This window comes from Megalops cyprinoides, chromosome 21, assembly GCF_013368585.1.
Source record: "Megalops cyprinoides isolate fMegCyp1 chromosome 21, fMegCyp1.pri, whole genome shotgun sequence".
Classification (NCBI taxonomy): domain Eukaryota; kingdom Metazoa; phylum Chordata; class Actinopteri; order Elopiformes; family Megalopidae; genus Megalops; species Megalops cyprinoides.
Genome location: NC_050603.1, coordinates 21,226,646 through 21,252,442, shown reverse-complemented (window position 1 = coordinate 21,252,442; position 25,797 = coordinate 21,226,646). Strand labels below are relative to the sequence as shown.

General features: G+C 41.1%; 1 protein-coding gene across 1 annotated transcript in view; it reads left to right on the top strand.

Moving 5' to 3' along the window:
- Positions 1 to 25,797, top strand: part of col22a1 (collagen, type XXII, alpha 1) — a 70,257-nt gene that overhangs the window by 42,300 nt on the left and 2,160 nt on the right. The window contains exons 24-60 of the mRNA XM_036515661.1: positions 2,788 to 2,841; positions 3,497 to 3,550; positions 3,847 to 3,900; positions 4,103 to 4,156; positions 4,503 to 4,556; positions 5,231 to 5,275; positions 5,366 to 5,428; positions 6,455 to 6,508; positions 6,975 to 7,016; positions 7,233 to 7,265; positions 7,878 to 7,931; positions 9,221 to 9,274; positions 9,464 to 9,517; positions 9,635 to 9,688; positions 9,807 to 9,860; positions 11,308 to 11,412; positions 12,072 to 12,116; positions 13,417 to 13,494; positions 14,010 to 14,045; positions 14,335 to 14,388; positions 15,346 to 15,390; positions 15,583 to 15,618; positions 16,098 to 16,211; positions 16,720 to 16,773; positions 17,483 to 17,536; positions 17,889 to 17,942; positions 19,288 to 19,341; positions 19,533 to 19,586; positions 20,410 to 20,463; positions 20,822 to 20,875; positions 21,058 to 21,102; positions 22,951 to 23,004; positions 23,605 to 23,658; positions 24,784 to 24,837; positions 25,293 to 25,364; positions 25,610 to 25,645; positions 25,732 to 25,776. Of these exons, the coding sequence (XP_036371554.1) occupies positions 2,788 to 2,841; positions 3,497 to 3,550; positions 3,847 to 3,900; positions 4,103 to 4,156; positions 4,503 to 4,556; positions 5,231 to 5,275; positions 5,366 to 5,428; positions 6,455 to 6,508; positions 6,975 to 7,016; positions 7,233 to 7,265; positions 7,878 to 7,931; positions 9,221 to 9,274; positions 9,464 to 9,517; positions 9,635 to 9,688; positions 9,807 to 9,860; positions 11,308 to 11,412; positions 12,072 to 12,116; positions 13,417 to 13,494; positions 14,010 to 14,045; positions 14,335 to 14,388; positions 15,346 to 15,390; positions 15,583 to 15,618; positions 16,098 to 16,211; positions 16,720 to 16,773; positions 17,483 to 17,536; positions 17,889 to 17,942; positions 19,288 to 19,341; positions 19,533 to 19,586; positions 20,410 to 20,463; positions 20,822 to 20,875; positions 21,058 to 21,102; positions 22,951 to 23,004; positions 23,605 to 23,658; positions 24,784 to 24,837; positions 25,293 to 25,364; positions 25,610 to 25,645; positions 25,732 to 25,776 (2,028 nt within the window). The remainder of the gene's footprint in view (positions 1 to 2,787; positions 2,842 to 3,496; positions 3,551 to 3,846; positions 3,901 to 4,102; positions 4,157 to 4,502; positions 4,557 to 5,230; positions 5,276 to 5,365; positions 5,429 to 6,454; positions 6,509 to 6,974; positions 7,017 to 7,232; positions 7,266 to 7,877; positions 7,932 to 9,220; positions 9,275 to 9,463; positions 9,518 to 9,634; positions 9,689 to 9,806; positions 9,861 to 11,307; positions 11,413 to 12,071; positions 12,117 to 13,416; positions 13,495 to 14,009; positions 14,046 to 14,334; positions 14,389 to 15,345; positions 15,391 to 15,582; positions 15,619 to 16,097; positions 16,212 to 16,719; positions 16,774 to 17,482; positions 17,537 to 17,888; positions 17,943 to 19,287; positions 19,342 to 19,532; positions 19,587 to 20,409; positions 20,464 to 20,821; positions 20,876 to 21,057; positions 21,103 to 22,950; positions 23,005 to 23,604; positions 23,659 to 24,783; positions 24,838 to 25,292; positions 25,365 to 25,609; positions 25,646 to 25,731; positions 25,777 to 25,797) is intronic.

Sequence of the window (25,797 nt, the reverse complement as noted above, 5' to 3'; positions counted from 1 at the left end):
TGAAAATGTACAAACAACTTGCCAGAAAATCCCCCCTAACGATGATTGGAGTGGTACGAGGGACGTAGCCAGCCATGTATCCTCTTGTTTGATCAATATCTACATCAAAAATCATCAAGACATCCAAAGAAAGCTCATTGGCATTATTTAAAATGCTTTTCTGAGAAAGCAAATACAGACTTCATTGTCTAAATGAGATGATTCATGTCTTCGCTCTGAACATGTTGTAAATCAAATAACAAATACTATTTCCAATCACCACCGCACCACCTACTCAATGCATATTTCTGGTTATTCAGCAGTCTTTTGGTCAGGTAATGAGCATGTGCACCCCTCAAAGCAAACAGAACGTTTTCCAAAGGAAACCAGGGACTGTGTTCAATCTGAATTTTGTGGGTTTTGTCCTTAGCTCAGAATATGGAATTTAAGCTGTTGAGGGTTATGATTTTTTGATTAGTGACTGCCAATATGGTCTGTAAGTGCTGAACAGCAAAACTTGGAGTTTCTCCTTCAGAGGTACGGACAAAGCTTTAGTGCAGGTGGGCTGAACGGAGGCCGAGAAGGAGAAACTCCAAGTTTTGCTGTTCAGCACTTACAGACCATATTGGCAGTCACTAATCAAAAAATCATAACCCTCAACAGCTTAAATTCCATATTCTGAGCTAAGGACAAAATCCAGATATTAACAGATAATACCATTTTTTATTGGTAGCCACATACGAGCTGCCCTCACCAGTCTTCCTTGCATGTATCCTATTGGAATGCTCTGTTTCCCATGGTATAACGTTTTAAAAAAGCAACAGGGTTTTAAGGGCGGTAAAACATCACTCTTTTTGAATATTGTGTAAATATATGTTTTGTCCTTGGTGATAGGAGACCCGTGTGTTGCTCTCACAGGACTCACTTTGGGCCATAGGCAGTACAAGTGCAAAATGCTTTGTTCCCTTATGCTGGGAATAACAAATATAAGCAAGTGTTACTTTTTGGTTGCGACCAAGGCAGCAGCCCTAGCAACAGTGCTTGCTCTCACTTAATCCCTGACTGACTGCGAGGCTAATGCAGTAACAGTGTTTTACCACTGGAGGGAGCTGTGACTGTGGAATCGTGCCAGCTCATTTCTGATTTCCATTACATCTGCAGAAAATGTTTCCTTTAGTTCAGAGAACACTGATCTCAGCATCATCTTCAATAGTGCAGTGTGCCCTACAAAACACTAATGTTTCCCTGCATCTGTTAGCCAAAGTTCAGTACAAAATACTTAACAGATTCATTGAATGAGGCTCAAAGTCAGACAGATTGGCGGACAGCAGTGTGGTGGCAGGCTCTGGATTGTTACCCGGTCTCAGCTTTGCAGGGATGAGTGACAGAAAGTAATGACTTTGGTTCACTGTACAACAAGGCCACCACACATCCCTCAAAGCCATTATGGTTCAACAAACCATAGCACAACAAACAGGGCACTCCTGCAGAGACACAGAGAACAGAGGGTAATGGGTGTGTGTCATGTCTACCAGTTGTATGGGTGTGGCAGGGCTCGCCATTTTGGACATGGTTGCTGTTAGACAGTAAGTGTATGGATAAATTTACAGCTGAAGATAAAGGAAGACACTATCAAACTGTGGGAGCACTGCGATGTTAAGATGACGTTGCCTGAATAATTGTGTGGCTTATTGCACAGACACACAAAGTATAAGGGCAGAGTAACAGTTACACCGATATTAAGGTGCATCAGAGCTTCACCTGATCTTTGTTTGTTCCACTTCCATTATTTAGCATTTGAATGCAGTGTTTGCCAGTTCAGATTTGTGATTTGTGAATTTGTTCTTATAAAGAGATGTGAGAATTGTATGTTCATGTGCTTAAAAGTGCATTTTATGTAAACTGGGCTCATTTCATTCAATCAATGTATGTATGCTCATCTTACTTAAAGGTAAAGGATATTAAAAAATTCCAAGCCTTCCTCATTTAATACATGTATCTATTTTTAATGAGTTTGGAAAAAATGAAGTAGCTTTTTCTTTTTTTTAAATATAACCCTTTTCAAAACGAAGGAACATTTATTTATAAAATGGCAAGCTCAGGACAAGTCAGTTTACCTTACAATCTAATTTGCTTGGTCCTTTACAAAGCTAATACATGCATGGTATGTCCAACCAAACACTTTTCGAGATTTTTATTTTATCATGGGAACACAAAGTGTCTTTAAATTGTTGTAAAAGGGTGGATAGGATATCTGATGGAACTTACTTACACACAGGGAAAATGCTTTATCTGTTTCTCATTTGCCCGTTTGCCTTGCACCTACTGTAACTGGCTTTTGGCCGGGTCAGTGATGTGACTGAGCGCGCTGCTGTCCTCGAGGCAGCGGTCTCCGCGGAGTAGCGCTCCGCTGGAGGGGAGTCGCGGCCGCTAATGCCGCTGTCGGCCCCGCTGACGGGGCGATTGCTCGGCCCATCGGCCGTACTGGCCGTACCGCTCTGCATGCTGCGTCTGTGGCCAGTCGCCCGTGCGCCGCCATTAAGGAGCTGTCTGTTTGACAGCGGTGCTTTCAAGGTGAAACACAAAGTGCAGGGGTTTATTTAGCCCAGCAGGGGGCAGCACAAGCCTACAGTCAGTACCAAAAAATCATTACATGTTCTTTGGTCTTTTGTAAGGACTTTGAATGTGATTAAAATTAATGGACAAACCTGTATGTGACAGCTATATCTTACTAATGAAAGCTATTACATGGTTATGTCAAAATGAATGTGAATTGTATAATAACTTAACTGCTGTAATTTTTTGCAGGGAAAGAAAGGGGAAAGTGGCCTGCCTGGCATAGATGGATTGCCTGGACCACAAGTAAGTATGAATGTATTAAGAATGTACCACACCATACACATATTTCTGATCTTGTTGCCATGTTTTGTTCTGGATCAGATTACTCATAAAACATATTCAAACGCAGTCTAAACTGGTAAGGTGGTACATACAGTACCACTGACTTCATGTTAACAGGCTAAGGAGTTCCGTCATGTGTGATCTATCACATGCCACATGTCACATGTGTTTGATCAGTTTGCGGTTTGCAAACAGGGGACAAATTTTCCATCTGGACCCACCTTGTGGATTCTGCTAAATTATTTTCCATGCAGCACATACCTGATGTTACTACACACCAAACAATATCTGTGGAAATGCTTAGGTGGAAGTAAAAAATAAAATGGCATTTTCATGTATCCACAAAATGTAATGAATTCCTTTTTTATTTATTATCCTCTTCAACCAATATTAGGTGAATTGTTTATGGCTGGGCTATTTAAATACAAGTTGTTCCATACTGCCAACAGTGAAATCATGTGCAGCTCACTGTCCCCCTCTAGTGGATATCAGTTGTATTACTGGATGTGGAGATACCCAACCAGCCATCTTTATCTGTATGTCATGCATGATCTCTTTTGATGGTGTTTGGTTTTCTTTGCTGTATTACGCCCTGTCTACACCCTGTCTGTTTTAGGGTCCTCCTGGTCCACCTGGCAGTGTCGGCCCCCCTGGGCAAACTGGACCTCCAGTAAGTCATGACAACTATTGACAAATATTCAAAAAATATCCATTCTTCACCTCGAGCATTTTCACACATTACAACACAAATGACAGACACTGGGGGTTTGCTGAGTCATCTCAGCTTCACAACACACAGGGTCTTTGGTGAAAGAGAGTGATACTATGTATGTAGTAGATCAGATTAGACTGTATCCGGGAGCTGAAAGATGTGTCTTGTTGCACTACTGATTTCAGGGACTTATTCATTCAAGTTGTTTCAGTGTCATGGTTAATTCTATGTTTTTTTTTTAATTAAAATTTCAGGGACTACCTGGTGAAATCGGATTCTCAGGCAAACCGGGAGAGCCAGGAAAACCTGTAAGTTGTAAGAGACTGCGTAGCATAAACATACACTCGAGCCATGTGCATGTGAAATGGTCTTTAATCCGCGATTTACACGTGAATGGAGGGTCCCTTTGGAGGTACATGCTGTGATTCTATTCGTGCCTTGACCACAGTGTCAACACCGCCCACAGTCTGAGGCGGCTGGCTTTAATCGACTCCCCGGTCTCTTCCGTAGGGTTTACCTGGTAAAGATGGGCTGGACGGTTTCCCGGGCAACGACGGTGCAAAGGTCAGTGCTGTTCAGCATGCCACGCGCAGAGAGATGTTGAAGTCATCAATTGATTTACTCCATTATTACAACGCTATCGATTTAACCGTCCGGCTCTCTTTAAGACTCCTTGAAGGAATCAAAGATCCAAATTGGCTATAAAGTGAGGTTGTCATTATAATGAACTGTGCTTAACTGCTGCTGGTCAACACTCTAACACAAAGAATAACTGATGGTAAATGAGGGTGGTTTAAAGGTGCTTGTGTGGGGTGGAGGTGATTGGGGAGTGTTTTTATATATTCCACATTATTTTGCATGATGTCGTATCAAAAAAATGGATGAATTGATCTCCCTCTTCTCCTCATAGGGACCACCCGGCGAACCAGGCCTAGATGGGTTTCCTGGAAAACCAGGCCCAAAGGTATGCTTAAACCATTACCAGGAAACCCCTAGCGCTTAGCATGAATGGCAGGTCACATAGACTCGGATGACAACTTTTCAAAGCAATATTAAGAACAGAAACAGCCCGAGGCACTCTGAGGTGTTGTAAACTGCTGCTACTGGAGACAGAGCTCTCATACGCAGAGCAGCATGCTGACGGTAGGGTGTGATTTGCGTCAGATAGAGGAGGGCATACGGTTGGGTTGTGTGCCTTAAGCATGGCCACACACCAGGATTGAAATGCTGGCAGAAGACAAAGCAATTTCATCAACAATCAAGAGATCAGTGTAACAGATACTCAGAACCTCAATGTCACCCTGATCATAGCAGATGAGCAGAAGACTTTATAGAACTTTGATGCCACCCTGATCATACCAGATGAGCTGATGACTTTAAATAACTCTGATGTTGTCCTGTTCATATCAGATGTGTAGATACAGTAACTTCACAGATCTTTGACTCATACAAGATGAGTAAATAACTTAACAGAAGTTTAATGTCACCCTGATCATACCAGATGAGCAGATAACTTTGAAGATGTTACCCTGGTCATACCGTACACGTGGTTAATTTTGCAGAATTTACCTTGATCATACCAGATGAGCAGATGCTTGTAACCCAAAGTAACCCTGATAAAATCTCCCTCTTTTTCAGGGTGCGGAGGGCCCACCTGGGCCAAGAGGCCTTGCTGGAGAGAGGGTGAGTGTTCTGTGCAGGAAGCTGTCCCTCCTATGAAGAGAGCTGGAACGGCGTTTGTAGTGAGCAGCCGCACTGTTCTCTCTGTTCCAGGGAGAGGCCGGCCTGCCGGGACCTCCAGGACCCATCGGCCCGAGAGGAGAGAAAGGCAGCCAGGTACAGTGACAAGAGACACATTAATTGCTATACAGTCTCCGGGCAGTTAATATACCAGCCCATGCTGAAGCAAGAGAGCTTCACTTTGGTGTAGTGGTGAGGACCACTGACACAAATTCAGCCCCAAATCGTCTCATATTCCTGCTGAGTTCCTTCAGTTAAATAATAAACCAATTCCCCGTTCTGCTGTTCTGCTTCATTCTACTGCCATAGTTCTGATTTTTGAACATGAAAGAACGAGTCTTTATGAACCTCCAGTATGGAAGGGGGTGTTATGTATTGGTGATTGATATGAACCGATATTACTGTTTTGTTACAGAGAGTAAAGTTCATTCAATCATTTGATTGGTTGGTACTAGTGAGTGATTGACAGAATATTGTAGGTCCAAACACTTTCTCATTTTTAGCCAACTCCAGCTCTGTATCAGAATTGCAGAGTTGGAATGCAGTTAGTCTGTATCACCACTCATACCTGAGAGTTATACAATATGTTAATTGTGCACTGTATATTGTTTACGTGTTTCTTTCTTTTTCTTTCAACTTTCCTGCAGTTTGAACAGGAATAATGGAATAATAATAAAGGAATAATAATGAATAAGGAATAAAGGAATAATAATGCACAACAGCATGCACATTGATTCATGAATCCAGGTTAGAGATGTTGAGTTTTCAAGTGGAACTGAGCAAAATCAAAAAGATGATTCCATTCATGACACACTGATAAAAATCAGTTTAATTACAAGCTTATTTTCATTCCATTTCTTTGCCATTGTAACTCTTGAGTACAACTGTAGCTGTGCAAGTAATATCAGTTCAGTTCAGAACTGAACTTAACTGTGTTTTAATTAAGAATGGAAGACTCTCAGGCTTTCTAGTCATGTATGGAATAATGTGTGTCAGGCGTAGTTATCCATTACTGTTTGAGTTGATGTAAGACCTGATTTTCATGCTGAGTAGTATTGAGTCCATGTATACTGTTTTCTGAAGATGTGGTCATGTCTTACCTTGTAATATCTCCTGTATTAGGGTGAAAGAGGGCGGGATGGACCATTTGGACCTAAAGGCGATAAAGGTGACAAGGTGAGGTGGAGGGGTGGGTGACATGGAGGCATGTAGGGTTTAACACAGATCAGTTTGGAAAAGCTTTGGAAAACACAGCACAACTTAGCCAACCAGCGCACTATGCATTTGAGTTGCGCAAAGCAAGTTCTATATCATTCAGTATGCCTACAATGGAAGGTGAATTTTTTTCATGGCATCCAGTCAACCATAAATACCCATACCTCAGTGAGTGAAAGAGAGTGAGATCATCAACATCATGTTATGGATGGCTAAGACAGAGCAGTGGTTTACACCAGGCTGCATGTCCTTCTCTGACAAGAACATATCACCTGCATCGAGTGGACATTTCCCTCAGAGTCCCTTGAGCGGAACTGTTCCGACAGCAGCGCGTTACGTTACAGTAATGGCCGTCGAGGGAAATTCGGTTTAATTAGGCCATTAACATTCCAAAATCAGAACGTTTGGCTTCTCTGTCTGGCCTCAGGGCGACGTGGGACCCAAGGGACCCCCCGGACTTCCAGGAAATGTGAGTAATGATTGCGGCATTTCATGCGGAAAACAAACAACATCATCACAGTGTTGACATCACAAAAGCAGCCTGATACTGCAGTGTTGCTGCAAACAATTGTCAGAACATACATGTACAACATAAATAAGATTAATTTTTTGAAATATTACATTATGTATGTGCAATGTGCAATGAATACATTACAACATGACATGTGTGTTTGCTTCTGTATAGGCTGTTAATGTAATCCCGGAGCCTGGAAAACCAGTAAGTAATTATATATCAAATAAACACTTATCAAATAGCTATTTCAATGAAATTACAATATGCCTTATTTTTTCTTTGTTTTTGCTGATAAATTCCATATTTACTGTTCAGGTAGAAATTAATAAACATGCTAGAAGCACTCAGTATGACATTCTGATATCTTAATGATTCTGTGGTAACTGCATGTTTACCGCCTTCACTTTATCTAGAAGCGCGTGGTTAATTCTGACCAAATCGGTCTCTCTAAAGAGCATCCCAGCCTGGAGTTGGCATACTGATTACAAACCTTTTCGCTTGCAGGCTGTAGAGCAGAACATATTGTTTTGGGGCCTTTGCACTCAAACCATTTATAAAAACAGCTCTGGCAAAAGTTCTGAAAATCCGATTTTGAGGTGATTGTGAGACAGCAAACACCCTTGAGTGCTTCAGCGGCTAACTTCGAGTTTTTGAAGGACAAACCGGAGCTGCCATTGTGTGCCCAGAGGCTAGCTGTGTACTCACACAAACTGCATTTACGAGCACGCCCATGGCTGTTGGTTCATAGACAGAGCCTGCATGACCGTCGAGAACCGACAGCACCCTCACTGGTCTTTAACACCTACCTTGGTTTAGGGGAAACCCGGAGAGAAAGGAGAAAAAGGAGAGCAAGGGAAACCAGGAGAACTTGTGAGTAATTTGCAGGTTGACAACATGCATTGTTGTATCACACATTTATATATGTAGCTTAGCTGAATCATAGTCCATTGGTATAGCATCATAGTGCATCAATAGAGTAACCCAGTCCACACAGAAGTCATTTGGACTCTTTGAGAAGCCTATGCTGGAGGGAATTTGTGATGTGTAGAATTCACCACTAGGTGGCAATAAATATTTAATTTTGTCAGGCTTACTCTGCAGAGGCACCTACAATAGCTATCACACTGCGCAGTATCAGTCATGCAGTACAGCAGTAATAGTCCCTTTGGCGGTGTTTCTTTTCAGTTCAATCTCTGAAATTGGCCATGGAATGTAAAGATAATAATAAAGAGTTGAAAAATAGGAAGGCGCCAATCCGTTCTATCCAGGCAATGGCAAACCTTTTTCAAGGAAACCTGGTATGATGTGATGGATCAGTATAAGTTCAACACACCAAGTGCTCATGTGCATATGTAGATTTATATGGTTTATCTATTATAATGTGAATGAAATATGTCCTGCAATTATTGGAGTTTATCAGTATTGGACCTTGCTGTTCAAAACCCATCAGATTACATGAAGCCTCTATTATAGAGGTGTTAGCATGTTGCAAAGTCATTCTCATGGAGCTGGGCCTTCAGTTTTTTTGTCACATCTCGAAACAGGCTCTCTGGCACCTGTGGTTTTAATGGGTAGCAATAATGAAAAGGTTTCCCCCTTCGCTGTTCTCTTGACACCTTTTTAATGGTTTCCTGCTGATGTAATGGTTCCAGCATTACCCTTTTGTTATTGGAATTCAGAGATGTTAATGTAACAGCATGTCATTGGCATAACATGTGGATGAGATTACGAGCACACACTAGCTGAGAAACACATTCTACCATTTGGGACCGAATGAGTGAGGTGTATCCATGAAATGGTGTCTACTTTGTGAGATTTTTATTTCTTAGACATGAATGACAAAACTAACAGAAACTACCATAGGAAATGACCAGGATGCTTACCATAGGAAATGACCAGGATGCTAACCTGTACACACAGAAGATGTACCTGTGAGAATGTTGTGATTGATGTCTGTAATGTGGATATTAATAAAAAAAAGTCATGAAGTGAAAGTCTTTTATTGGTATATACTAAATTATATTTGTTCAAAACTATTGACTTTTCAATATAGACAGACTTGCAGTTCAAAAATAATATGGAGAAATTCATGTAAGAATAAATGTAAAAACAAGTCAGACTTTTTCAATGCTCAGCTAATCTCTGGCCTCTTCTTTAAGGGGCAAAGGGGACTTCCAGGTGAACAGGGTCAGCGCGGTCCACCAGGGCCACAGGTAAGATCATCACAGAGTGTGACACACCTGACTCAGGATAATGACATTATGGCCATACTACAGTATCACATTTAAGGCCAGTCAAGTCAATAGTTACAGTCTTCTCTTATGAGCCTGGTGTCTGTGTACTTAAGTCATTAATCATGAGGCGGTCATATTCTTTGCTCTCTTTCCCACTTTCAAACGCAGGGCCCAAAGGGAGATACTGGACCGACTGGTGAAAGCGGCCGGGCAGGAGACCCAGTGAGTTCTGGTCAAAGTGACGGTTCTGATAACCCTTCTGCACTGATCAGGGCTGCAGCTCTGTGCTGATGTGGACAAAGCCTGCCTTTCCGTAATTTGACTTCTGTTTGGTCGCAGGGTCCGCCAGGGCTGCCCGGTCCTCAGGGTCCTCGTGGGTTGCCAGGCAACGTGGTACGTCCATTCAAAAGTTTTGTATGGGACAGGTGTCTTTGCAGATAGTGGAGTAGAGGCCCAGTAGGTCAGTGTCCTGAATGAGAGTTGATCATTTATCTTCCTGTTTGTCACCTAGGGGATCCCAGGGAAAGCTGGACTGCCTGGACCACCTGGACCGACGGGGGAGAAGGTATTTACTGTCAATAGGTCATAGCATGGCGTAAAATGCACAATCCCATCAGCCCTCTGTGGCTATGACCAGGTGGAGCAGCTGTGATTTGTGACCCAGGACAGTGCTGCATGGGTCACAGCCACCCTTGCCCTGGCGTTTACTTTCTTTTGCCATCCCCCTCTTTATCAGTGGCATCTATGAGAATGATCACTGGGTTCGGTCAACAGTTGTCCTTAACTGTGATTCACAAATGCAAGTGTTGTATTGTGCTAAGTTTAGCGGTCACCAAAATGAATCAGGAAAATATCAGGAAAAAGTTAATAATATGTTTTTTATTATATGCATATATACATATATAAATCAGAGCCCGGCAGGCATCTTAGAGAGTCCAGGGAGGGGAGTAGCATGGTAAAGCTGACATGTCTTTGTGCCTTAGATCATGGTACCTTTTTTGTTTGTTTGGACAAGTCCATTTTTGTAATATCACGTCAATCAACACCTCTAATTAAGCAGCTGGGTGTTCAGCCGGTGGTGACCTGCCAATCGGAGCTCATTAAATGTGAAGGAGTGCCACAGTCTTAGGGAAGCAAGCCTCCTAGGAATCAGTGGCTCTTACGTGTAAGGCAAAGGTTATCATTAGAAGCTCCAGCATTCTGCCCAATTATAGATCAGTCACTTTAGGGCCAAATGGGCAAAAGTCTCACGGTGTTGCTCCATCACTGTAACAAAACACACTGCAGTCTCAGGTGGTCAGCTTTTGGATTTGCTACAATCGCTGTGCTATCTGTGCATGCATTGACATAATGGGTTAACGTCTTGATAAGATTTCAATCAGTTAAGTGTCAACATTGAGAGTTACAGTTAAGCAAGTATCCATTGTGAAAAAGTTTTTACACGTGAACATACTCAGGCAAGAAAGCAAATCAATAAACTAGGAATAGATGTCTTTTGAAAATCCTCTACTTAACTGTAGGGAATTTTTGACTCTTATTTTTGCCTCTGTGAGTCCATTTGGAAATGACTGCATGTATTATAATCTGTATTGGTTGGTATTGGGCTGCATTGTATTACTGAATGGAGCTGCAAAAAGATGCTGAAGTACATGTCACAGCTATCACAGCATCCGTCGCTGTCTGCTGACATGGAGCATGACGTCACACGAAATGATTACTTACTTTGCAGAGCAGGGAGCCAGGGAAAGGATATGAGTATGATCTGTCTCCTTCCCAAATCTCTCAGCATCCTTTGTGACACACAATCCAGGTAACAGAGCAACATGCCAAATGGCTAAAAACTTAGGGAATGTACTGTCAGGGGGGATCCGTTCTTCCGTCAGCAATACTGACCTCAGACCAGCGCTCAGTAAGTGAGTGCGTCCTGTGACGTGCTGAGCACTGTTGCAGAGGGAAGTGAAGTGGCAGGGTATTCATCCATTTCGCTGTCCTTACTTTGTGTTCCTTTCCAGGGAGAAACGGGCAAAGAAGGAAGCCCCGGTCCCCCGGGTCGCCCTGGAGAGATGGGCGTAGCTGGAATCCCTGGATTACCTGGAAAGGGGAAGGACGGACAACCTGTAAGACACACACACTCAGACTTATTCCATAGCATCTGGGGTCTGTGTAATTTTACTCAGTTTCTAAGAAACTAAAGAAAGGAAAATAACATCCTTGTTTTGGCACTTGTCCAAAGACAACCGAGTCTTGTTTCTTCCAGTTTAGGCCACTCTTGAACATACAAACTGTATATTATTTTGTACTACTTCAGTCAATCTGCAATATAAAATAGTTTTATTAACTGATTTATTTTTCTGTCAAGGGGAGTGCTCGCAAACCAATGTGAGCGACCTAGCTAATTTGACCCCAGTCAAATTCTGTTCCTCTCAGCTCAGCATCAGAAACATGTTAAAAGTTTGTCCTGCGCCGAAGCCTCACCGTGAAAGTGCTGACCGTGCCTCGGAAACAGCAGGACGGCAGTTTAATTGTGATACATTAAACTGGAGAGGGCCATAAAATCTCAAGCTACAGGTGCTGCTATTCATAGCAACAGCCTCTCCCAGCTCTGTGCCAGTGGCAGACAAAAGCCTGGCCCTTGCAGGGCCGTGACAGCGCTGCGCGTTAGCGTAAACATCGGCCTGGTTATGGCCTGTAATGGTGGCGCAGGGCTCCAGGAACGCTAGTCCATTCTGTCTGTGCTGAGTGAGCGCTAATTCATTTTCGATCTGTGGAATTTCAGGGCCCGTCTGGACCGCAGGGATTGCCAGGACCTCAGGGCCCCAAGGTAATGTGATTACAAATGTGCTGGGACAGCAATACCTCTGAATAAACCAACCACCCACCCCCCTCAACCCTCCCCTCCCCCAACACCCAGAGAGACAGGTCCTTGGCAAATGCCGTACTGTTGTGACCTGCCTCTGGGAAGTCCCCAGAAAGAAACGATTGATTTGTGTGTGTGTGTGTGTGTGTGTGTTTTGCCCTTCCATTTCCAGTCATTCATTGTTGAACATGTTGTGAATTGAGAGGCATCTAAACAAGTAAAATCATGATATATACTTTGTACAGTGTAATATTTGGCTGATGGAGTCAACTGTGATTACTTCATTTGTGTAGTTTTCATAGTCTCTCAATATTTCCCTTGACATCTGGAAATTTATGCAAACACCTTAATTAAAATGAGACTTCGATCCCTTCCAATTCTGTGTAAGCTTTGAAATTATATTTGCTGGATTTGTATATATTTTGTCCCTTTTATTTGTTACTGCTCATTTCCAGTGACTGCGTTCCTAGTGAGACGCCGCCGTTGTTGTCTGCTCAGTAAATGACGCAGTCCTTTAGATCTCCTCAGAGCTGCTCCACCGCCGCCAACATCTGCGGCCCCATATGCAGGCGGGCCTCTGCAGCAGGTGCCTGAGTCCTGCAGGCTGCGTGCGAGCCCTCCGTCGCACACACACTGCATATTAATGTCTCTCTACAGAGAGTCCAAATGAAATGATATGCGGTGACACAGATTAATAGCGCTGATATACATAAAGCCAGATAACGCGTTTAAGTCCGGTCCGACGGCCTGCGCCGCTCGGTTCCTCCCAGCAAGCCTGCTGCTGCACCGCAGTCAATAAAGCAATTTCATAAGGCTGAAGGAGAAATATTTAGAGGGCAATATAATCGGAAAGTTTACAAGACGCAATTTGATAAATCTGGCTCATTTGGAGGTTAGTGGCTTATTGATTTAATAATGCCATCAGGTCATTAATCAATGAATCCCACGGGACTGTGCCGAGACAGCAAATATGTTTGCATAAAGATAAGCCCTGCTGTTTGTATTATATTACAGCGCTCGGTCGTTACTGTGTGTACGCGGATACATGGTGTGCCGGGTGATTATTGCAACAGAACTCATTGTGATGACAAAGAGTCCTCGGGAACTGGTTGAATGCAAATGGAAAAAAAAAAAAAAAAACGCTGAACTCAAATGAATACATGCTTTTGATTTCCATTACGTCGGAGTAGTTTAGAGTTAACAGCATCATGCGTGAAATATCATTTGATAGATTTTGGTGCTCAGATCTGGTGATGTTTTCCAGGGTCCACCTGGAGCACAGGGGCTACAGGGACTTCCAGGTGATAGAGGCCCCCCTGGAGAGGGCATGACAGGACCCCCGGTAATGACCCTCATTGGCCCGAGCACACACACATGCAGTTACACACTGTAAAACATGCCTTCACAGCAGGCTCGGCACCAGGAGAAAATACAGAGGGGTGCAATTGCAACCACAGGGGTGCACAGAAAGTCATAAATACTACGTAGACGTTGGGATATAAGGAGACAACTGGGGCTGCACTGAGGTCTGTCTGCACTGGACCTGCCTCACAGGCTTGTTCAAACACATACACACACAGTGAGTGGACCCATGTATGAGTTCACTGGTAAGGCATACCTCTATTTGTCTTAATTTGTTGCTGTGCCTTTGGAGATGGTCAGTTGTGAAAAGCTTGTTGAAAGTGTAATGCATTAGTTCCTCATTTTACAACTGCTCTTCTGTGCCAATTAAAGCACATTAGCTTACTGCAAGAGTGCATGGTCACTGTTAAAAGCAGTTATAGTTAACCACAGTGACAGCTACAGTCAAACACAGTGACAGCTACAGTTAAACACAATGACTTGTTACTCTTTTAGGGACCTCCTGGGCCCAGTGGAGAAATAGGACCTGCGGTAAGAATTCTGACTTTCAGTTATGTTGTTTTAGAATAAAGAACTGATTTGTTCATTTTATTATATTGTATGATAAAACAATGTCATATACTGTGCTCTTATGTTCGAGAAAGGTTTTAAACTTCTATTTAAATTGCTTAACTCTGGATTCATTCAACAATTGTCCTTAACTCGTAATTAAAGAAAGGTGTAATAGTGTATTTTATTGCAAATGGATTTATTTCTGTTTGAATTTTTGGGCGTTTATGTATCCTGTACGTGTGTCTAATGGTTCTGTACATCAATTCAGGGTGCCAGAGGCCTACCGGGTATTCCAGGCCCACAGGGGCCTGCTGGACACAACGTAAGTACAATCGACACACAACAGTGACATTTTCATTATACACTAATCCTGCACTGTTCACAGGGGAATACTTAATAGAAATGGCAGGAAAGGTAAGCGTTTCTGAACACCAGTAATGCACTCATAAAAGCTTTTTGGTACAGTGATGCAGAAAATAAATATAGAGATAAAGTACTGAACATGAGGCAGGACAGGATGCAAGAGCACAGCATTTTGCTTAGGCTAGATGGTACCCATAAGTGCTGATCTAGGACCAGCTTTGCTGTTTTGTTTGTAACGGTCAAGGTTAGAATTATGGTTGGGGAATCTGGTTCTAGATCAGCACTTATGGGCAACTTCTGTCTGTAGGGCATAAGATGCACAGACTGAGTTTTGCATTGCTTCTTATATTGCACTGTGGTCTGGAATAGAGGTATGGTAGAGCAACAATAATCAGAATTGTAAATGGTAAGGGATTACTGTGTGTCTGTCTTCAATCGCACAGTAGGCTCAATGGTAAATATCTTAATCAGACATCTCCTTTCCCAAAGTATTCAGTTCTTTTAAAACTGATCCTTTCCGTTGTATAATTTTCTTTTTAAAGTTCTTTTTGTTCCAGCTTTTTTTTGTTTCCTACTGTTGAAATCACTGGCACCTTTCTCAACAGCCAATAATTAGTGGGATCACTGCAAACTCCTCTGTAAAGCAGGGTATACTTGCTATTTGAGTGATATCATTTCTTACAGTTTTTTATTGTTCCAAGCAGTATATTTCCATATTTCTGTGAAAAGTTTTTATCTTTATTACTGTAATTGTCTCTTCCAGACATGCTCTCTGCCTTGCATCCTATTGGAGAATTTTGCCGCTTGCCTTGTCTGTCTTCACTGTCTTCATTCTCGTATTTAGCTGGATTGGCCCCATATCATTCATTCAGAGCAGTTCTGTAATTCACAATGTAATATGTTCACTCATTGACAGGGATTACCAGGACGACCGGGAGAAAAAGGGTCTCCTGGAGAGCCGGTAAGTTTTACCTCTGGGTGGGAGTCATAGCTGATATACATGAAGCCTGATAAAGTCCATCAGTCTGATAACAGCTCAGAAACCCAACGCCTTGTCGGAACGATAACTACACTGTGCCTCCCGAAGGGACGTTGCTGGATTTCCATAAAGTATAAAGTAACTATGTTGACAGCCATTCCATCTTTTTCCCAGGGAAAAGCTGCAGACCTGTCGCAGTTAGATTTGAAGGTAAGGAGTGTCCAGTTTCAAAATGACTGCTGCTTCCACTGCATATATTGTAACATATTTTGTACATCGCTGTCTATTAACAGAGACTTGCAATTATCTTAATCTGTGTGGATAGTATTTATTGATATATTTAAAATGGAAGATATTTTGGCAAAAGCTCATCAGCAATGTTAACTGTATGGCAACAGATGCATGTGTTTAGTGTTACTAATATCAGTAATGCAACCACTTCAAGCTCTCGTTTGACACGACCTCATTTGGAGTAAGTACTGAAAGTATTGATGAGTCTTGAATAGTTACAGGCGACACACTAGTTTTATCTTCATGATTCTGTGTACACAGTATTTTACGTTCAATTAGAACTAGAACGTAGTTAGGCTAGAAGGGTAAACATATTGTAAAATGATTAAAAATGACATCATTGTGAAGGGTAAATGCACAGCGGAACACATTGTGACAGTGTTCCTGTGACCTTGCAGGATGTGTGCTCAGACTGCCCGCCTGGACCCGCTGGGCCCCCCGGCATGCCAGGAGTTCAGGGGGACAAAGGACAGCCAGGGACTGCAGGAAAAGATGGCAGGGATGGGTACCAGGTATGTCCTGTAAATATACCTGTGTGTAATGCACCACTTCAAAGAAGGCAGTTCTAATTCAAACAGAGAGTTGTTTCAAACAGTTCCCTAAAAATACAGGTGACCACGGGCTACACATAGACCTGGGCTTCAACATGCCAGACCTCTTACTTTGAAAAGTACATGAGGCTACTTCAATGGTGTGTTAGTATGAGAATACAGTTTACAAAACCATGACGTTGGTCATGTTATTTTACTTTTTGCAACAACTTATACATACATATAGATTTATATTTATCCAAATACAATAAGCCTGTAAATTGGAATAGGCCATTTCTGTAATTGACTATTCAACTAATGATCAGCAACAAATTAACAGCATACTGTACATTCGTAGTTAAGAGTTATGGTTATGGATATGGTTTTTAATGAAGGATTATGGCCCAGGGAATTTCTCTTTTACCTAGTTTATACAGCTGTAATTAGACATATGAAAATAAATGACTTAATGGCTTTTGTGGGATTGCAGGGACCAACTGGGCCAACAGGGCCAGCCGGTCCCCCTGGGGCAGATGGAGCTAAGGTAAGATGCAGAACCCTCCCCTGTGGGAGTATCCACCATCGGACTCTATGACATAACACAATCATTAAAAATATATTGCTGTTCAGTATTGCCATATGTACTTCAGTTATTAGTGTGGTATTCAAAAAATTGTTGTGGTTATTATTGAGATGATTATGATTATAATGTGTGATGATGAGGATGATGATGATTATCATCATCGTTTTTATTGTAATCAGCATAATTTACTGCATTTATACATCACCAAGGATCTCAAAGTGCTTTACTATGTAAGTGGAACTGACCTCATTCACTATCAGTTTATCAGCGGAAGAGGTTGATGGTTTTGTCAATGGATTAAAAGGTGTAGTCAATAGGTTAGCTAAATAATGAACCAAATCAGATTTTCTATGTACGTGCCATGGTTTTAATCTGAGCTGACGGATAACCCTCCCACAGTTCTCCAATGGAGAGTGGTCAAGGATAAGTTTCTCTGTGTGAGAAATATTGTATATTATTTAATATTTTTTTCCTGAGATCCGTTCTAATACTTTTATGCAGTCCATGGTTGTGTGAGCCTAGATTTTGCTTGACAGTATGTTGTGACTCCTAAGGGAATTTACAAAACACAGCCTCTGTGTCCTTACTTGCCATATCTGATGCTTGTGGCTATTAATACTGAGTCCTTGTTTGAATAATTCAATCAATATTATTTCATTCCTTGCCCCAGGGGATAAAAGGTGATCGGGGACCTCAGGGTGCACCTGGAGAGAAGGGTGACAAGGTAAAAAAAAAAAAACTTTCCAGAAAAACCTGTAAAAACTTGTAAACCTGTAAAAAACAACACAAAACTTTGTACCTGTGGTGTGTGATGTCTGTTACGTATTTTATGTGGAAACTGAGAAAATAATAAAAATTTCATCATAAAAAAGAAAGACTGGACCATGGAGAGATAGATAGATAGATAGATAGATAGATAGATAGATAGATAGATAGACAGATAGATAGATAGACAGATAAACAGATAGACAGATACCTACAAGACACTTTATGATACCATATTGGTACTATTTCAGAGCCCCATACAATATCTGTATTTGCAATATGTCCATGAGGTCTGCTGTTTGTCTTTTCAGGGACCTCCAGGAGCTCCCGGTTACCCAGGAGCTGCAGGCATTATGGGACAACCTGTAAGTATCACACCTGGCAGTGCTAGCAGACAGGCCACAGAACAGCCTCAGTCTGACCAGTGGTAAATATTTAGGTAGTCACATGACTATATGACCATGCCCCCAAACAAATGTCCCTTTGACAACTGATTGTCAGGCTTCTGTAGCCTGTACTAGAATAAGGTATTGTACGTTTCCCACAGTAGCCAGCAACTACTTGTTACTTGTTGTCTTAAAATAAACAAAGCACATCTTTATTAAAATTTCAGTTTATCATCAAAGCATATGAGAATAGCTTGAGAAAAGTGCTGAGATTGCCGATAGATTGACCATTAGCTTCACATCAGTTTTATTATGTTTTACGTTTTAATAATATTGTATTGTTGCTTAGTTGTAAGTTTGCATAATATTTTTGCTGGGAAGTCTGGTCTAGGCTATAACAGACCTACCTCATAAGCAAGTAGGTGCTTCTTGGCTAAACTACCATCTGCCAGTTTTCCCCCACTACAATATATCTGTGGGAGACAGTGTTGGGAGGCTGACGGCTCAATTTCTGAAATGCCATGCAATCAAATGTTTTGTTACTGTCATCCTCTCAAACTGGAGAAAACATTCAATTACCCACAGTATCAAGTTATCTATTCTGAGAGTTGCTACAGCTGCTGTTTATTCTCATTGTTAGTTTTCTGTTTTTACTCATTTAAACATGAAAAAGCAAAGACCTCCTCCATATATTATAGAAGAAAGGCAGGTGCAGTAGGGCAAAAATAGGTGATCTCTTAATACCATTCCAAAGTCCATATCCAAAAAAAAATGCATTCAGCGTGCAGTATTGATTTCTCCTGTGGGCACAGAAATTGAGCAGTTTTATATATAACTACTCTCTATGAACTGCAATTTCATGAATTGCTGCTTTTATGGCCTGATATGAGAATACCTTTATCTGCAATAATAAATCTGTACTGTTTATAGAGGTTCAGCACCTTAGCAAGAAAATTAAAACAATTAAATAAAATTAAGAGAACAATGTGTCAAATGCTTCCTGTACTCATTCAAGTATATTTCAGGATCTGCTTAAAAACCAATTAGGGGATCATTCAATCTAACCACATAATAGGTAGTCCATAAACTGGGTCAGTCCTTACTGGGTTAGGCCTACAATATTATGCCTGAATAGAAAAACCTTAACACTATGTTAGATTTTTTTTCTATGACTGTTTCAATTTCTATTCCTGATTGTCTTGGTTTTTGCTATTGCTTGTTCTCAACTAAGTGTGGTGACTGATTTGGTACTGATAAAGGTTCTTTGTGTTTCTTTGTGTCTGAGTGCTGTAAAGGTTTTCCTTCATGTGGTTTTATCTTATAGGGAACAGATGGTCAGCCTGGACCCATGGGTCCTCCAGGACCCCCTGGAGAGAAGGTGTGAACATTTTTTTTTTTTATGAGCAGAGTATTGTTATGAGAAGTTTTACAAGTAAAGTTGCCTTGTCTTCAAAGAATTTCACAAGTATGGACTACCTTCTGAATTCAATGTTATATTAGGATGGTTGACCCCAAAGCACTGGTTTAAAGTTGCATACCAACATATTGCTTACCATATGTTCCCTACAGGGCAAAGAGGGAATGAAAGGGATCCAGGGGCCACCAGGTTTGCCTGGGTTAATGGTAAGTGTAGTGCTAGTGATGTCTGATGTTGTATAATAGCAGTGATATTAGAGTGACATTAGGGTGTTAAGGGCAAGCAGGCCATGGTTAGCACAGAGTAAAAGACTGTTCATGTTATTTGCTCAGTGGTATGAAGTATTATAATAAGTAATTATTACAGTAAGCAATGCCAGGATTTTCTTTTACGCTCTGTAAATGGAATGGTGCTCTGGCATTTAGTGATCATTAATAAAATGCCTGCCTGAAAATTCAAGCTTATTTTAGACTTGGTGGGGGTTTCTCACATGTTTAGGTTTGATAATAAGGAGACCAATAGTTGGTTGCAATAAAATGTCTCACATGTTTTTTTCTTGGAGATTTGTGTAATGACTGACTGTGGCCTATGAATATATATATATATATATATAATATATATATAATATCAGTAGAATTATCTAGCAAAATGTTGAACTGGCAGTACCAATTACACACCAAGTCTCAATGGCTGTTTTGTAAGACAGATATTTAAATGGTTGTTATGTCCAAGCAAGTACTTTCCTTCTGTATTTTATTTTCTCAAAAATAACCTTGTGTTGTCTTCCAAGTGGATTGCATGAAATACTTGAAACACTGCACACTAAAGGAACAATTTGCAGGCATATTCTCTGAAGATGCTTCATGCCGCCTACTAGAGGTTAACTATAACTGGATTATATACAAGGCGTGCTCTGAGTACTGAGAATTAAATTCTGCACTGGTATTGTGCTGCCTCTTAAACCATTAAGAAATATTTCATCGCAATATTTAGTTACAAAAATCCCCATGTCACTCTTTTTTTCTACAGGGGATGGCTGGAAAGATGGGAAAGGATGGTCGACCAGGAGAGCCAGGGGAACCGGTAAGGAGCCGTCATGGTCCAATAAGATTGCCAGGAAAGCCGTGTCTTCTTCTGTCTGATCCTGTGTAATCCAATGGTGTGATACTGCTGAAAACTGTCACTTCGGAATGCCTGGGATAATAAGATTATACTAAACAGCAGCTGATGAGATTATGTGCAACTCATCAGAAGCAGAAGAGTGTGTGGGGTGAAATGTACCTGTCTGCACCCAGTGCATACACACCCGCCCGCCACCACACACACGCACACACATGCACACACACACACACACACAAACATACTTACATACATAAAAGCCAATCAGTCCTTGTCAGTAGTGAATGTTTAAGGTATAAATCTGTGTGTCTTCTTTTCTCAGGGTAAGCAGGGAGAGCCTGGACCCCCAGGCAGAGATGGACTCAGAGGACTTCCTGTAAGTGGCTTTGTGATGAATTATGGGTAAAATCAAATCCTACCCATAAAACCAAATTTACCCATGAAATCAAAAACATTTAACACCTTGAACAATATCAGAAGCAGTTACTAAAAAAATGGCACATAATTCTGTCTGGGAAGGGGTCATTCAATCTAACCCCTGTGGCGCTTCTATTACAGGGTTTTAAAGGGCATAGAGGAGAGCCTGGACCACCAGGATCCAAGGTAAGCTCTTCTGAAGAAAAAAAAAAAAACACACAAGGTAATGTTTTTATGGATGAATTTAAAGGACACCTGCGACTTGCTCACTGAAAAAGCAGATGAACAGATTATCTTACCATTATTATTTAGCATATATAGCATGGACTGAAAATTTGATGCTGTCTGGAAAAACATGGATCAGTATTTGAAGAAAGCCAGGGACAATATTTCCTGAGAGGTTCCAAATATACACCAATACCATAGTCCTAACAGGGAAAATTTACAAAAGATTGGTAATGCATGGCCAACAAAACACTTTCTCTGGATTTTAGTTTCTCACAGAACCACTATAGGAGCCTTTTAAAAATACAGTAGGATATCTTACATGACACAATAGGAGAATTGATACTGTACTTTACAATGAGAAATGTCCAGAAATGATTTTAGCCAGTGCCAAGTCTACTTCAAACATTTACAAAATGAGAACTATTATGCAGACTCAGAAACACCCCCTGGAGTTACATCAATCAGAATGGGTAGCCAAGATTTTTTTAGAAGTGCACTTTTCTCCCTAATTTATTGTTCAGCCTTTACAGCCGAACAAGAGCTAAAAAGGATCTCATACAAGCAAAGGGAATTAAAATGTCCACAACGTGCGTATGGTCCAGTGGATTTATTTGCAGGGATGATATTAATCAAGGATTGCACTTGAGAAACATTGTTAGTTTCCCAGTTCAATGGTGAATTAAGAACTAATCAAGCTGTTGGTTTTCATTTATTTTCCACAGGAACATTTGAGTTCAGGGAGGGGGCCGTGGGAATAAACGCTGAATTATTTGTACGTTTAATTTGAAGTGTTTTTTTAAATGCGTTACCTCAGCTGAACTCTACCTCAAGATTGGATGTGACACTTTGTTGAGCTGCCTTATTCTGAACCAGCCCCCCCCCCCACCCCCTCATGTGATCTGTGGCATGGTGCTATGAGTGTGGAATCTTACTGAAAATAGTGCTCTCTCATTCAGGCCTGGATGAATATGATGGTGTAAACTCTGAGACCTCAAGTCTTGTGCGTAGGTGTGGTGCCTTACACTGGTGCCATCACACTCAGACTGTAATAATCTCAGGCTTCTGAACATGCATTACAAACTCATTGCAAGTTAGTTAGCGGACCCTCTCATCCAGAGTGGCTTACATTTTTCACTTAATCCAATTACACAACTGGATATTTACTAAGGCAATTCAAGTTATGTAGAGTACCTTGCCCAAGGGTACAACAGCAGTGGCCCAACTGGGGATTGAACTTTTGGGTTATGAGCCTTTCTCTTCACCACTTCATCACATAGATGCCCCTTTTCCTATGCTAATTTAATCCTGTTATTTTGCCAAAATATGATTTTTGAAATATGTAAGCTGTAAGATGGCACTGACAACAATAAAGCTGTTGAGCTACCACCTCCTCCTCGTCCCCCGCACCCACCACTGGTGCACCTCCACCCCCTACCCAGTTCCGAATTTCATGCATTGCACTTGGCTAACCTTGAGATCCCTGCGTGTTGTGTGGAAAATATTGGCTATGTCTAAATCAGCAACTTGTTAGTGTCTGTGAGACAGTTCTGTTGCAGCAGGAAGAAGCAGGAAGCTGTCTGCCTGCGGAAGTGATACTGATCTATTCTTATTCTCTGGATTCTGTGCAACAGTTCACATTGCACCATGTCAGCTCACATCAGATTTCATTTGTGAGAGGTTCAGTGCCTTGACGTCTTAGTATGTGGGACTGAAACCTTTTGGGAAAAAAGAGGACACAAATATTGGTATGAATATTTCAGATTATAAAATGCTCAAGCTTTGTCCTGTGGACTGTGTCCCAATCAGGGCGAAGAAGGAAAGCAAGGCCTTCCTGGACGGGAGGGGAAACCTGGGAAAGATGTAAGTGATTCTGCCATTTAGCAAATCTAACTGTAACTATAGTGCTGAGGATAGGTTGCTTTACTGAGACTAAATGCTGCTAGTATCAAGCAAAACTGAGACCATATTCCTAGTAACACTAAAGAATACTGAGTTTATATACTTGTAGTACTGAGTAAAACTGAGACTATATTCCTAGTAATAGTGAGCAATACTGAGACAAGATCCCAGTAGCAATGAGTAATACTGAGACTTTATTAGTACTAATACTAGGACTGTACCACAAATAGTGAGCAATACAGTCATATTGACAACATACAAGAACTACAAAGTAAAATGGAGACTATATTGCTAGTATTGTGTAGTAGGAGTATATTACCACTAATACTTTGATTACTGAGGCTATATACTTGTAATACTGAGAAATACTGAGACTATATGATAGCAATCCTGTATAAGCAATATGGATACTGTAGATAAAAACATTGAGTCTAATCTTTAATTATATTTTCCATTGAACAGATACACTTTTGTGAGGCTCTGCTTCCACCAATTTCAGTAATTGCTCCAATCATTTGCAGAGTTTCTGACCCTATCTTTCTTCATGTTTTCTTCTCACAGGGTGGCCCTGGGCCCCCAGGACCTGAGGGACCCCGGGGCCCAAGAGGAGAGCAGGTGAGATTGGTCTTAGGTTTGGTGAAGCCCCATTTACTATTACAATCAAGCACACCAAACCTGAATGCATCAATTGTAAAAGGGAAATAGGTGATGAGTAGGTGATTCCATTTACACACTGTACACATTTACATATACAAACTATACAAATATACTGGGGAAAATCTACAACAGGCTTTTGAAGTCAATTCTGTCATTGAATTGATCAGATTCTGCAATCTCTCAAAATTTGTCCTCTGAAAGTGTTTACCTGGAACATTAGTTTCCGGTAAATACTCTTCAGGTAAATATTTGAACATTTCAGTATAATAGTACATCACAGAATCTTTTAAAGCTTTAATAATATTGTTATTGCAGTATGTGTGGTTGTATATGGTGCGTATGTACCTTTCTATCTTAACTTCTTGCATCTGTCTAAGTGTAAGTTTCATTTGAGTCTCAGGACATTTGAGTCAGTTTTTGGGGGAAGTTGTCGAGATTAAGGGATATTGCTGCGTTATCTAGCTGAGAAAGTGAATTGCTGGTGAGCACTTTTGTGACTTCTGGGGTTGCAGGTGATTGCTTTAGTTCATTGGTGCTTGAATTGCTTAAACCAGAACATTAAGTGCCACAGGCTTCTTGCTCCTGCAAAACTAGAAGCCGGTAACACAGAAGAGATAACTAGATAGCTGTATGGCTGAGAATCATCTCACACTGTGAGACTAACATCTAGTAAATGTTACTGCAAGCACATGCTTATCTGGCTGGCAAACAAGATAAATATATTACTCAGATTTATTCTTGGCATCTAGCTGAAGAGTAGCTCAGTTATGTACCTGATAGTTTGGCTTGCTATACGGTTAACAGCTAATGTTAAATATAGGAGGGCTAGCTGTATATAATAATTTATTTCTTTTTTTAAAACCAAGTGTTACAGAAATGATTGCATTCTGCTTCCCCTTTGAAAATGAGCTCTCCAAGGCATGCCATAGCACATGCAGAACCATAGAAACAAATTGCTTCATAGTAACCCCTTAAACCAATATTACAGAGTCAGTAATAAAACAATTTCCTTAATATAAAATGAAGTGATGTTCTTGTTTGTTTTATGTGAATGTGTGAACTTGATAACTTTGTGTTTTATAGGGCAAGCTTGGAGAGCCTGGCCCAGCGGGGAAACAAGGACCCGTTGGGAATCCAGTGAGTGGAAGAGCAATCCCTAGGATTAAAGCTTGTTTGTGTTTGTGTGTAGTTTAAAACCTGAAAACCTGATTCCGTGTTTAACTGATCATAACCTGCATCAACATATAACAACATTATTTTACCTTTAGAAGCCTGTAAAGTGTGTGTGTGTGTGTGTGTGTGTGTGTGTTTATACATATAATATTGTATGTGAGTCTTCAGTTGTGTTCCATGGCTTATTATATCAGCAAAACATCAGGTTCGTAAACATTGTAAACCCTTGTAAATGTTAATATTCATCTCCTACAGCTGGCCTTCCCCCAGGGAGGTTTTATGAGATTAATATGATTTATATATTTTCATGCGCAGCATTAATCTTACATAGTCTCCTGCCAAACGAGTCAGTCTCCGAGCATTTTATCCAACATGAAGGTCATGCGACAAACGTTGGCGTTTTCCTCTGTGTGACGCAGGGCATGAGGGGACCCAAAGGAGAGGCTGGGAGCCCTGGATTACCGGGCTTTTCAGGCCCGAAAGGACCCACTGTAAGCAGGGATTTTTCCTCCAGCTTCAGCACTACTGGTCACGTGACAATGTCTTCTGCGTATTATCTTGAAAAACACAACTTTCAAATTCCATAAGAGGATTTTGACATTTAGTATAATTTTTTTGGAGTGTATTTTATTTTCATTTGCGATTTGAACATTATTCATTCTGTGACCTTTTGCATTTTGTAAGAATCAGAAGTGTCCTATAATAATAATAATTCATTTTTTTCTCTCCTGTTTAGGGACCACCCGGGCCAGCAGGCCCAGAGGGCAAACAAGTAAGTACTGCCTCACAGATTATGGTTTGATTTAAAAAATGAAAAATTTAATAGTTGTTCCCAATTGATCAACTGTATTTTTTCAGGGGGTACCAGGAAAGCAAGGGGAACGTGGTGCTAAAGGAGAAAGGGTAAGTGCAAGTGATCTGCAT